Source organism: Harpia harpyja, chromosome 8 (assembly GCF_026419915.1).
Source record: "Harpia harpyja isolate bHarHar1 chromosome 8, bHarHar1 primary haplotype, whole genome shotgun sequence".
Lineage (NCBI taxonomy): Eukaryota > Metazoa > Chordata > Aves > Accipitriformes > Accipitridae > Harpia > Harpia harpyja.
In genome coordinates this window covers 30217327-30229816 of record NC_068947.1, presented here as the reverse complement: position 1 = coordinate 30229816, position 12490 = coordinate 30217327, and the positions used below count along the sequence as shown (strand labels likewise).

Here is a 12490-nt window from a genome sequence, read left to right as displayed (position 1 = left end):
CTAAGATACTGCAGGAAGAGAAACCCACTTCCAGTAGTTCTCTGCTGATTTGTCTCCAACAGGAGATGTTGTCTCCTCTCCCTTTCCTGTAAGGATGCCTGTGTCATCCTACAAACACAGCTTCCATATTGCACAGTTATTGGGAGAGTGGATGGGTCAGCCAGTGAAGTAGCATGTTAAAGTATTGAGGGAGAAAGGGACTCAGCTTTTCTCTCTCTGTCTCAGGCTGTCCGAGACAGTCTAGGAACCCTTTTGTGAAGAGAACCCCTCAGTTGTGACCCCACTATGTGCTCCACTCTGTGCTTGTTTCAGGGCCAGTCAAGCCCATCAAGCTCCTGTACTTTCCAAACTTCTGACTCTAGATTTTCCATGCCTTACATGAGGTTGCAAAAGTCTTATGCAATTGCACAGATTGAGAAAAAGCAATAGAAGGCAGAAATGGCTTGTATAAAAGTCATATGGACATGGCACTGCCAAGTATACTACTTTGTTAGGGTAGTGAAGATCTTAGCATAGGAATAACAGAAGGGAAGCTTCTAGTAACCACAATTTAAAAAAAAAAGAAAAAAGAAAAAAAGTCTGAAACAGACAGCTGAACTGTTTTCTGCAGGGCTAAGCTTGAGGAATAAAAAGAAGTGTAAAAACCAATAACCTTTCACATTAAGGTCAAGTGGTTGTTAAAGTGGTGTCTGGACAATCTTTTCTTCTGTCCTCCGCCTGACTTTCAGCTGATTCATAACATTAGTCATAACATTCAGTCAGCGGCGAGGCCAGCAGAGGCCACGGTAAGTGGGCGGCTAAGCGCTAGACTGGGGTGGACCGGGAGGTTCCCGAGGCCCGGGAGCGCCGGGGAAGGGCGGAAGGACCCGGCCGGAGCCGGCGGCTCTCGCGGGAGAGGCTGACGCGGCGTGGGCGTTGCCGGGGGCAACCGCGGGAGATTGGAACGGCCCCGAGGCGCGCCGGCCACCAGGAGCGCGGCGAGCAGGGCGTGGCGCGTCAGAAAGGGCCTGGCGCGGCAGTTTGCGCGGCAGTTCGCGCAGGCAGGGCGCAGCCCCCCCTCTTCCCAGCTCGGGAAGGCTACTCAAGTGGTGGGTGTCGGCCCAGAGGGAGACCCAGGTATGGTTGCCACTCGGGTGAAAGCCATTGTTAGGAAAAATGTGGCAGCGCAGACAGAGGTGCCGTGTAAACATGCAGCTGTCCAGGTCTCTGGCTGCAGGGAGTGCCTGAGTCTATCACAAATGATGGAGGTCAGCGGGGACACCTCTTGTGTGAGGTGTGACCAGGTGAGTGATTTGCTCAGCCTGGTGGTAGAGCTGAAGGAGGAAGTGGAAAGGTTGAGGAGTATCAGGGAGTGTGAGAGGGAGACAGATTGGTGGGCCCACACCCTACGTACCACACACACACCCCACACCCTGCCATCCCTGAGGCAGAGGCAGCAGATGGCGGCTCCGCAAGAAGCGGAGGTTCCCCTGCCCTCCTGCCACCAGGCAGGAGGGCACCTAAGAGATGGAGGGGAATGGATACAGGTCCCTGCTCGGGGAGGGAGGCGAATCCGCTCCCGGTCTCCCTCACCTTCCCAGTTGCCCCTACACAACAGGTATGGGGCTCTGGAACTTGAGGACCAGGCCAGTGAAGATGAGGGTGTAGATGAAGCCCTATCTAGGGAGGTGCCTAAGCCCAGTCGGGCAGCCCCACGCATTCTCACATCCTCTGAAAAACGAAAAAGGAGGGTAATTGTCATAGGTGACTCCCTCTTAAGGGGGACAGAGGGCCCAATATGCAGACCTGACCCATCCCACAGGGAAGTCTGCTGCCTCCCTGGGGCCCGGGTAGAAGACATTACCAGGAAACTCCCTGGTCTGGTTCGGACCTCTGATTATTACCCATTGCTGGTTGTGCAGGTTGGCAGTGATGAGATTGCAGAGAGAAATCCAAAGGCAATCAAAAGGGATTTCAGGGCACTGGAACGATTCGTAGAAAGATCAAGAGCACAGGTAGTGTTTTCCTCAATCCCTTCAGTGGCAGGGAAATACACTGAAAGGAACAGGAAAACACACCTGGTTAATACGTGGCTCAGAGGCTGGTGCCGTCGGTGGAATTTGGGGTTTTTTGATCATGGGGAGGTTTACACGGCACCGGGCTTGCTAGCGACAGATGGTGTCCAGCTATCTCAAAGGGGTAAGAGAATCCTTGCTCATGAGATGGCAGGGCTCATAGAAAGGGCTTTAAACTAGGTTTGAAGGGGGTAAGGGATAAAAGTGGGTGCACCAGAGATGAGCCTGGGGGCAGCGTGCCGATGTTGGGGGTGGATTCGATAACCCAGCTCAAATGCATCTATGCCAACGCACGCAGCATGGGCAATAAACAGGAGGAGCTGGAAGCCATCGTGCAGCAGGATAGATATGACTTAGTTGCTATCACGGAAACATGGTGGGACGACTCCCATGACTGGAGTGCTGCAATGGATGGCTACAAGCTCTTCAGAAGGGATAGACAAGGTAGAAGAGGTGGTGGGGTGGCTCTCTATATTAGGGAATGTTTTGACTGTACAGAGCTACACGATTCTGATGACAAGGTGGAGTGCTTATGGGTGAGGATGAGAGGAAAAGCCAATAAGGCAGATATTGTGCTGGGAGTCTGTTATAGACCACCTGACCAGGTTGAAGAGACAGATGAATCATTCTACAAGCGGCTGGCAGTAGTCTCAGAATCGTGTGCCCTTGTCCTCGTGGGGGACTTTAACTTTCCAGACATCTGCTGGAAATACAACACAGCAGTGAGTAAACAATCTAAGAGGTTCCAGGAGTGTGTGGAAGATAACTTCCTGACACAGCTGGTGGGTGAGCCAACCAGGGGAGGAGCCTTGCTAGATCTGTTGTTTACGAACAGGGAAGGATTGGTGGGAGGTGTGATGGTCGGAGGCCGTCTTGGGCTTAGCGACCATGAAAAGATAGAATTTTCAATTCTTGGTGAGGCAAGGAAGGTGGTCAGCAAAACCACCACTATGGACTTCCGGAGGGCTAACTTTGGCCTCTTCAAGGCACTGGTTGAGAGAGTCCCTTGGGAGATGGTCCTGAAGGGCAAAGGGGTCCAGGAGGGATGGACATTCTTTAAGAAGGAAATCTTAATGGCTCAGGACCAGGCTATTCCCATGTGCAGCAAGTCGAACCGCCGAGGAAAACGACTGGCCTGGCTGAATGGGGAGCTTTTTCTAGGACTCAAGAAAAAAAGGAGAGTTTATCATCTCTGGAGGAAAGGGCGGGCAACTTGGGAGGAGTACAGGGATCTTGTTAGATCATACAGAGAGGAAATTAGAAAGGCAAAAGCTCAGCTAGAACTAAATCTGGCCACTATCATAAGGGACAACAAAAAATGTTTTTACAAATATGTAAACAGTAAAAAGAATCCCAAGGAGAATATCTTTCCTTTAATGGATACAGAAGGGAACGTAGCAACCAGTGAAGAGGAAAAGGCCAAGGTACTTAATGCCGCCTTTGCCTCAGTCTTTAATAGTGAGTCCAGTTATCCCCAGGGTACTCCACCCCTTGAGCTGGAAGGTAAGGATGAAGAGCAGAACATACCCCCCTTAATCCAGGAGGAAATAGTTAGGGACCTGCTACACCATCTGGACACTCACAAATCTATGGGACCTGATGGGATCCATCCAAGAGTACTGAGGGAACTGGCGGAGGTCCTTGCCAAGCCACTCTCTATCATCTATCAGCGTTCCTGGTCAACAGGGGAGGTCCCAGAGGACTAGAGGCTTGCCAGTGTGACTCCCATTTATAAGAAGGGTCGGAGGGAGGATCCGGGGAACTACAGGCCTGTCAGCCTGACCTCGGTACTGGGGAAGATTATGGAACGGTTTGTCTTGAGAGCACTCATGTGGCAAGTCCAGGACAAGAAGGGGATCAGGCCCAGTCAGCATGGGTTTACGAAAGGCAGGTCCTGCTTGACCAACCTGATCTCCTTCTATGACCAGGTGACCCGCCTAGTGGATGAGGGAAAGGCTGTGGATGTTATCTTCCTTGACTTCAGCAAGGCCTTTGACACTGTCTCTCATGGCATACTCCTTGAGAAACTGGCGTCTCGTGGCCTGGATAAGTGCACTCTTCACTGGGTGAAAAACTGGCTGGATGGCCGGGCCCAGAGGGTAGTGGTGAATGGGGTGAAATCCAGTTGGCGGCGGGTCACTAGTGGTGTTCCCCAGGGCTCGGTGTTGGGCCCCGTTCTGTTTAATATCTTTATCGATGATTTGGATGAGGGGATTGAGTGCACCCTCAGCAAGTTTGCAGACGACACCAAGTTGGGAGGCAGGGTCGATCTGCTTGAGGGTAGGAAGGCTCTACAGAGAGACCTGGACAGGCTGGATCGATGGGCTGAGGCCAATTGTATGAAGTTCAACAAGGCCAAGTGCCGGGTCCTGCACTTCAATCACAGCAACCCCATGCAGCACTACAGGCTTGGGGAAGAGTGGCTGGAAAGCTGCCCGGCAGAGAAAGACCTGGGGGTGTTGGTTGACAGACAGCTCAATATGAGCCAGGGGTGTGCCCAGGTGGCCAAGAAGGCCAATGGCATCCTGGCCTGTATCAGAAATAGTGTGGCCAGCAGGAGCAGGGAGGTGGTTGTTCCCCTGTACTCGGCACTGGTGAGGCCGCACCTCGAGTACTGTGTTCAGTTTTGGGCCCCTCACTACAGGAAAGACATTGAGCTGCTGGAGCGTGTCCAGAGAAGGGCAACCGAGTTGGTGAGGGGCCTGGAGCACAAGTCTTATGAGGAGCGGCTGAGGGAACTGGGGCTGTTTAGTCTGGAGAAGAGGAGGCTGAAGGGAGACCTTATCGCTCTCTACAACTACCTGAAGGGGGGTTGTAGTGAGGTGGGTGTTGGTCTCTTCTGTCAGGTGGCTGGAGATAGGACAAGAGGAAATGGCCTCAAGTTGCAGCAAGGGAGATTTAGGTTAGATATTAGGAAAAATTTTTTTACTGAGAGTGTTGTCAAACATTGGAATGGGCTGCCCAGGGAAGTGGTTGAGTCACCATCCCTGGAGGTATTCAAAAAGCGAGTAGACGGGGTACTCCAGGGCATGGTTTAGGGGGCATGGTTGATGGTTGGACTCGATGATCTTGAAGGTCTTTTCCAACCTAAATGATTCTATGATTCTATGATTCTATGATTACAATTTCTATGCCCAATATAATTTGTGGTAATATGAAAATATGCAGCATAGTAGGTTTTTTTATCCAGGCATATTTTTTTCTTTTTTTGCTGAAGTATTCAGTATTTTCTTAAATATATTCTTCTACTTTCTGAGGAAGAACTATCTGCAAATTACATCTTCTTAGGAAGAATATCAGTAACAATAATTTCACATGGCAATCTTGACACACCAAAAAAAGCACTGCTCTGTGTTGCCCCTAGCAAAATTTTGACCAGCCACTAATTATATTGTAAACAGCTGAACAATGCAGAAAAAAAATACCTATGTCTAAGTTCATTTTGCACAAAGTTGCTAACGGTGGCACCATAGCTATAAAATGGTAACACACACAGCACACTCAGTTCTGTATTTAATTAAAGGACAGAAATACAGATTTCTAAAGTGTTTTCATAATACATGAAGGTGGGCAGGATGGCTGAGATTTGGGTTGTCTCCAATGTCCCTGTGCCAGAGGCAGTCAGCTAACACAGGTGTTTATTGTGCGCTTAACTGCGGGAGGCTGAAGGAAGAGTAGCTGGAAGAGTTTGGTGAGCCTGTTCTAGCTGAAGACTGATGTAACATTTGCAGTCTGTGCTCACAGTTCTTGTTTAGGTGACCAGCTTGGATGATCTCTGCCAGCCTTTTTATTGTTTTAGGTGAAACAAACAATGCCAATATGAAACACCACAAGGGAGGCCATGTAAAGTGCTGAGGAGGAAGAAAGGTGTCAAAGGAAGAAACTGGAGGAAGGGAATTAGGATCACTCATATTTTGTCTCCCTGAACAGCAATATATCATGAAGAGATCCAGGTCTTTTTCCTCATGATTACTAGAGAGCACTACTTAATTTACTATCTGTAATTCAAGCTTTAATTCAGGCTAGGCTCAATCAGCTTTGCGTATGTTGCTGAGATGAGTCTCCATAATATGTGTCCAACCTAGATATTTGTCTGTCCCCTAAACAAGATCAGCCACAGTTTGCTGATGGAATAGCAGAGTCTTGGATCTTAGTCTTGCCTCTACCAGTTTTGCCTGTCTGCCTCAATTCAGGGCATACCAACTAGCATTTCAGTAGTACATCTCAGGCTATCTCCTCCACATAATACTGCAGCAAAGACAATAGAGTAGTAGCCAAGCCAAGATCAGCCAAGAAAATGAAATGATACTTTACTCATAGAACCAGAAAGAGTATTATGGAATATATTGGTTTATAAGTAAATCAACATCAGAAAGAACATCTGCGTCATCCCCAGTGTCTGATCCCCTCTTAGCAAAACCACCAGTGTCGGCTTTTTTGATTCTTAAAAAGCAAAACTGAAAATCCAGTTTTATAATCTTCAATTGAGCCAGTTGGTAGAATGCAAATGCAAAGAATGAGATGTCTTGCCATTGCCTGTAATCTAAATCTAAAGGCACTAAGCTCACAGAGATACATTAAAGTCAGGGCACCCATCAGGAAAGCAGATGGCAAAATAAACAATAATGCAGAAAAAAAAAAGCACTAAACCTCTTGCTGGCAGTTAATAGTAACATGGGTAGGACAAATCTCACCAGGGTAGAGAACCTTAACAGCCTGTTTGTGACAAAATGAAATAAAATGATTTGAATTGACACTTATGCTCTCATAAATCTGACCGACACATCTATTATTACTGTTTTGCCCTGGGACTTCAGCCTTAGCTTGGGATGCTGAAAGTTGCTTTCATTAGGAGCAGGCATATGATGGAGCCTAGCATCCCTAACACAATTCAGTTTCTACAGAGTCCTATTTACTGGCAGACAGGAGGACTCACCGGACAGAGCACAGTCTTTGTTCATAGCTCCCAGCCTATTTCTGCCAATGCTCTGCCCCGAAGGTCTGCCTCCAGGGGCTCTCCCTAGGAGTTTGCAGTGCTGAGGGTGTCCAGGGTTTCACTTCTGCACCTTTCTCAGCCTTTTTTAGGAGTAGTTTGCTTTCTCTCTCTTCTAATTACAGTTCCATCAATCAAAGCTTTAGCCTTTCTGTTTTCTATGTCAAATCCCAGGAAAATCTTCTAAGCTACATTCAGCTAGATAAATCCCATGTTTCAGGTACTGCCTGTTGTTATGTCAGCTACTGTGTCATTGAAAAGAAACTGAATGACTACCTCCATGTATTCAGAAATATGGTTGCTATATTGACCCACACATCTATATGTGTGGACCTTTCCTAATGATATATGAGCACATGTTGCAGAAAATGCTCCTTTCAGCAGGACACTCTCTGATCTAAGGTTATGGTTGTTCAGGTCTCCATTTGAACACTCAGCTGGCAGGTTTCAGCAGGTATAGATGGTTTAGATGCACTTCCCTGGGAGGTGGCCTTATTGCACAGTGAGAAGCAGCTCTGTCCCTGGAGCACTGTAGAGGGAACGGGCATAAAGGGAAAAGAGACTACTCTTTACTACTTCCCTGATATATATCAGTCAACCAGTCACCCTCCATGTGCTTACCACTATGTGGAGTGCCAGAAGACCTGCTGTGCCCAGTGAGGAGAGGGAGAAAAGCCTCATTGCAGTGTCCATATTTTTTATATCTCACCAACTAAAGTTTTTCTTGTTTTTGTTTTTCTAGTTTTAAACAGCCCTTTAAAAAAAAGCCAGCAATTAAAATAGAAAAGCCTCCTCCAGATAGCTATCCAGAAAGATAATTTCAGACCAAGATTAAACTCTGCTCCTTTGTATCTGGCCCTAAAAATTTCTTGCTGCCACAAAGGTAATTGCAGACATAGGTTCCACCAGCTGAGCTGATCCAAGAAGGCAGAAACACCAATACCTCTTCAATCTCTGACATTTGTCTAAATAACTCGTGACCTTTACTAGTATTGCAGTGACCTCTAGGGGCCTGATCCAAGCCCACTGGCTTCATTGTCCCTTACTCACTTATCCCAGACTTCCAGAAAGTTTTATAAGCCTGGAAGGATGAGTATTTAATGTACAGATGAAAAAAACAGTGTTTTTGATGAGAAGCAGAATAGCCTAAAGCCTTCCATCTCAATGCTGCTGATGTCTGCATGGTTAAAACTGAACTACCTAGAGCTATATGAACCCCTGGTGTTAGCGTGAACAATGCATTCACATCCATTTACCTGAAATCTAAATTTGGTTTATTGCATTTCATAACCACATGGAAGATGATAGCATCTCTTTCATGCTGAATCAGAGCAAAAAGTTTCCAATTTTTATGCATATCAGCAGAAAAGAAACCACTTCCACTTACCCAGGAGTACTGTAGATCCATATCAGTTAGGGAATATGTGAGATGTGGCTGATGAGAAGAGCAAGTACAGTTTTCCCATTCTTCTATTTTTGAAATCAAGAAGTCACAAGGACAGAGCTGGTTATCAGGAAAAGGCTTCCAGTCACTCCACAAGTGAAATTCGGTTTCCGAATGGATTGAAATAGTTCCTAAGTTATTAAGTCTGGAAGTGTATGAGTGGCCAAGAGATGCAGAAATAAAATCTGCCCTAGTCTCAGTCTCTTCTTTTCTCCTCATGTTGTCTTTCCAGGTCTTCTTTTCCTGAGGTTTTGTCAGTTTCATGCAAGAAGTTAGTGCTTCTTCATCCTCTTCAGAGAGATAAGCATCTTCTAATGTATCTTTAAAAATGCAAATACTTCTGGTATAATATGTTGCGATTCATAAAGAAAATAGCACACTTTTTTTCTTAAATGCTGTCTGTTGCATTCTATGTAATGAAAAAGCCCAGGACTCCATAAAAAACAAATAACAATGATAATTAGGGAGATGGAAAGGATCTTGTACTGGGTCAGACATCTGAGCCAAAAGCAATATTTATTCTCCATTTGGTAAATTTGTCTTATTCCCACAAAAGCCTGGAAAATTGTACTGGTTCTGCACTGAACATGAAAATTTGCTAACTGAATGGCGTATTTCTGCATAGTTACAGAAAGCATGACTTTAGCTTAAATACTGGAAAAGTTTGGAAAGCTTTTCTGGATAATTCCTCTCTCCCCCCCTCCTAGTATGTATGTTGTAGTTACAAACTATTTGCTGAAATCTCAATTTCCTCATGTACTTCAGCGCAAGCAATGATTTCGCTGGAGCAGTAGTTCATCAGAAAGTTTAAACTTATTTTGCTAGTATTGGTTTAAAAATAATCATATACACAAATGCATTGTACAACAAATGCATGCACTGTTAAATTAATGTTGGCAAAACAAGTTCAGATGAAGAACTTCTGCACAGTCAGATCAGTGGTCTATAGGAGATTCCAGAAAATAACCTGAGCTCAGTATCAGTTTAGAATTCTTGCGTCTTATAGCCCTAGGCTATCAGGTATGATGAGAGGCTGACTTGCTTATCATAGCGCAGTCCTTCTTGTGCTCCCAGCTGCTACTGACTCATGGATTAACACTGAAAGTTATCTTTGCATTTGTGAGTTTTGCCTCTCTGATCTGAAATGTGATACAAATCCAGGAACTACTCTAAAACCAAATTGTCCCCTGCACAAAGGCCCCACTGTTATACAATTCTATTTAGCTAAAATCCCCGCTTGCAAGATATACTGTTACAAAACTCAAGCTAGTGTGACAGGAAACAGGTTTTCACACTATGAGGAAGTCAGCACTAAAGTGGTATCACAGTAACAACTCAGTTGGGGTTTGAAAATCGTGGGTGGTGAATGACAGACCAGGACAGGATTGTTTACAGTTATGTTCAATACAGTGTCATTTGCCAAATGTTGGAAAGAATGCTGATATGACGCTTTACTTACTGAGGGGGAGCAAAACATGTTTGACATCCTCCAAGCTTTGTGTACTTGTTTTTTTGGTTCGGACCAATTTCTGCAATCGTTTTAATGTTCCCATGGACTCTGCTTTATCATCTGGTTCTGCACCCTGGCAAAAAAACAAAGACGTTAAAAGTATTCAAACCCTACGAATAAAAACTAAGGGTAACATGGTGCTTGTTTTGAGAATGAGAAAGTCTCAGATTCAAATAATTAATCATCAAAACAATGCTTTAAAAGTTAGGCACTTCCTTGCTTGGGACCAATACATACAAAAAGGAAAAATGCAAGTCACAAGAGGCATCAAACTTAGGTCAGTGTTCATATTGCTGTTTACATATTACTTTTCTTTAATACCCCAGTATTACTTAATTCCAGGTTAGTTCCAGAAAACATTTTAATATATGCATCCACCACATTAACCAGAATCATTTTAGGTGTGCACAGAAATCCCACATGTAGCGAGCTACTGCATTTAAATGTGTATGTGAGTGTGTTTTGAAATACTGAGGTCTTCCTTTATTCAAGGCATTATTTCCTTTCCTAGATTAAATGACAATAACGTAAATGACAATTCAAATCTGTTATTATACATTCCAACAACATCCTACTGGAGAAGGTTTGGGTACTACAGGCTCCTTGAGCAGGAACTTTGTGAACATGCATCTCACATGCTTTCAGTTATGTTAAACCAGCTGCTATCTTGCAAATCAGTCCAGAAACACCTGAGTCCTCTTCCCATCTGACTCTGAACTTCTCTGTGAGCTTCAGAGAGAAGTTTCATACTCTGACAAAAATAACCTCTCTTCCATAGTCATATGCTGTGTTTCACATAGGATGTCTGCTTTTCATTAGCAACCAAAAGAAGTAATTATATTAGAAATTAGTAAATCCTTAATTCACTGATGGCTACTTTTTGGAACAATACTGTCTGGCTTCTATGGATGTTCAGCTATTTACACTGATAACGAATTTGGCCTATTGTGGCAATGCATCTTTGGCGATATTACAAGTGATTAAGTACTAGCGCTGATGATATCAGAAGGTAGAAATGCAGAGAACTTTATTGCACTGTCCCCAACAATTAGGTCACACATCATAGATCCTTTCTGCTTCCTCATATGCATAATTGTCCTGGTTTCAGCTGGGATAGAGTTAATTGACTTCCTAGTAGCTGGTACAGTGCTATGTTTTTGAGTTAGGTATGAGAAGAATGTTGATAACACACTGATGTTTTCAGTTGTTGCTAGGTAGTGTTTAGTCTAAAGTCAAGGATTTTTCAGCTTCTCGTGCCCAGCCAGCAAGAAAGCTGGAGGGGCACAAGTTGGGAGGGGACACAGCCAGGACAGCTGACCCAGACTGGCCAACGGGGTATTCCGTACCATGTGACATCACATCTAGTATATAAACTGGGGGGAGTGGAGGCGGGGGGGGATCGCCGCTCAGGGACTAACTGGGCGTTGATCGGCAGGTGGTGAGCAATTGCACTGCGCATCATTTGTACATTCCAATCCTTTTATTATTACTATTGTCATTTTATTAGTGTTATCATTATCATTATTAGTTTCTGCTTTTCTGTTCTATTAAACCGTTCTTATCTCAACCCATGAGTTTTACTTCTTTTCCCAATTTTCTCCCCCATCCCACTGGGTGTGGGGGGAACTGAGTGAGCAGCTGCGTGGTGCTTAGTTGCTGGCTGGGGTTAAACCATGACAATAATCCTTTGAGACAAAGTCATCATGGAGTTTGCCAGCACAGTCTAATGTATAGTGGGAGGGTTGCTTAGGGATGGGTCTCAAGAGATTCTGAACTCCTCAGCTTTCATTGGGGTTAAAGGCTTTTTGCAAAGTCTTAGTGTGAAGCACGTCTGAAGTCCTACCATTCACATATTACAAGGTACATCCAACCCCTGTAGCAATGATAAGGAACAGGGTATATATTAATTTCAGATTTAAAAAAAGACCACCATTCACTTGACAAGTAACTGCTTATAAAGATGGCTGTGCTTCAAGTGCTAAAGGTTCGGATATTTTTCTATGAAGACATGAGGTTCTGTAAGCAGAAATAGAAGTCCAAGATTTCTCTGCTCAGGCAAGGGACATTTTTATGTGTATTTAGTTAGTTTTGTGTCAATAGACAATTGCGTTGAAATTATAATAAGTTGAAGCAGAGAGTTAGTGAAAGTTAAGTGAGAATAGGTGAGATGTTCCCCTGTATATTCAGACGTATGATTTCAAACCTTGAAAGGGTTTGTACCAAATGATTTGCACCACCAGTTCGTCTTGGTCCAGCTGTAAATTGGCATGGGGATTTAATAGCCTACAGAATCTGCTATATCCTCTTCATGTAAGACCAATGGACTAACAGAATATTAGAAATTGTCTTGAACCAAGCATGACTTAGTGAAATAAACATATACCCACATGTGTAAAGTTACACACAAAAAAATCTGAAACTGTTTTATTCTTTCAGGCACTGTTCTGATGAAATATTCCTAGCTATGTAAAACCTTATCATTAGTAGTC

General features: G+C 44.7%; 1 protein-coding gene across 2 annotated transcripts in view; it reads right to left on the bottom strand.

The window, feature by feature from the left end:
* SAMSN1 (SAM domain, SH3 domain and nuclear localization signals 1) overlaps positions 1 to 12490 on the bottom strand; it is a 123265-nt gene that overhangs the window by 50334 nt on the left and 60441 nt on the right. For both annotated transcript variants that reach the window (XM_052794109.1, XM_052794108.1), the window contains 2 exons: positions 9951 to 10074; positions 8435 to 8811 (listed from right to left, as the gene is read on the bottom strand). In XM_052794109.1, coding sequence (XP_052650069.1) covers positions 8435 to 8811; positions 9951 to 10074 — 501 coding nt within the window. The remainder of the gene's footprint in view (positions 1 to 8434; positions 8812 to 9950; positions 10075 to 12490) is intronic.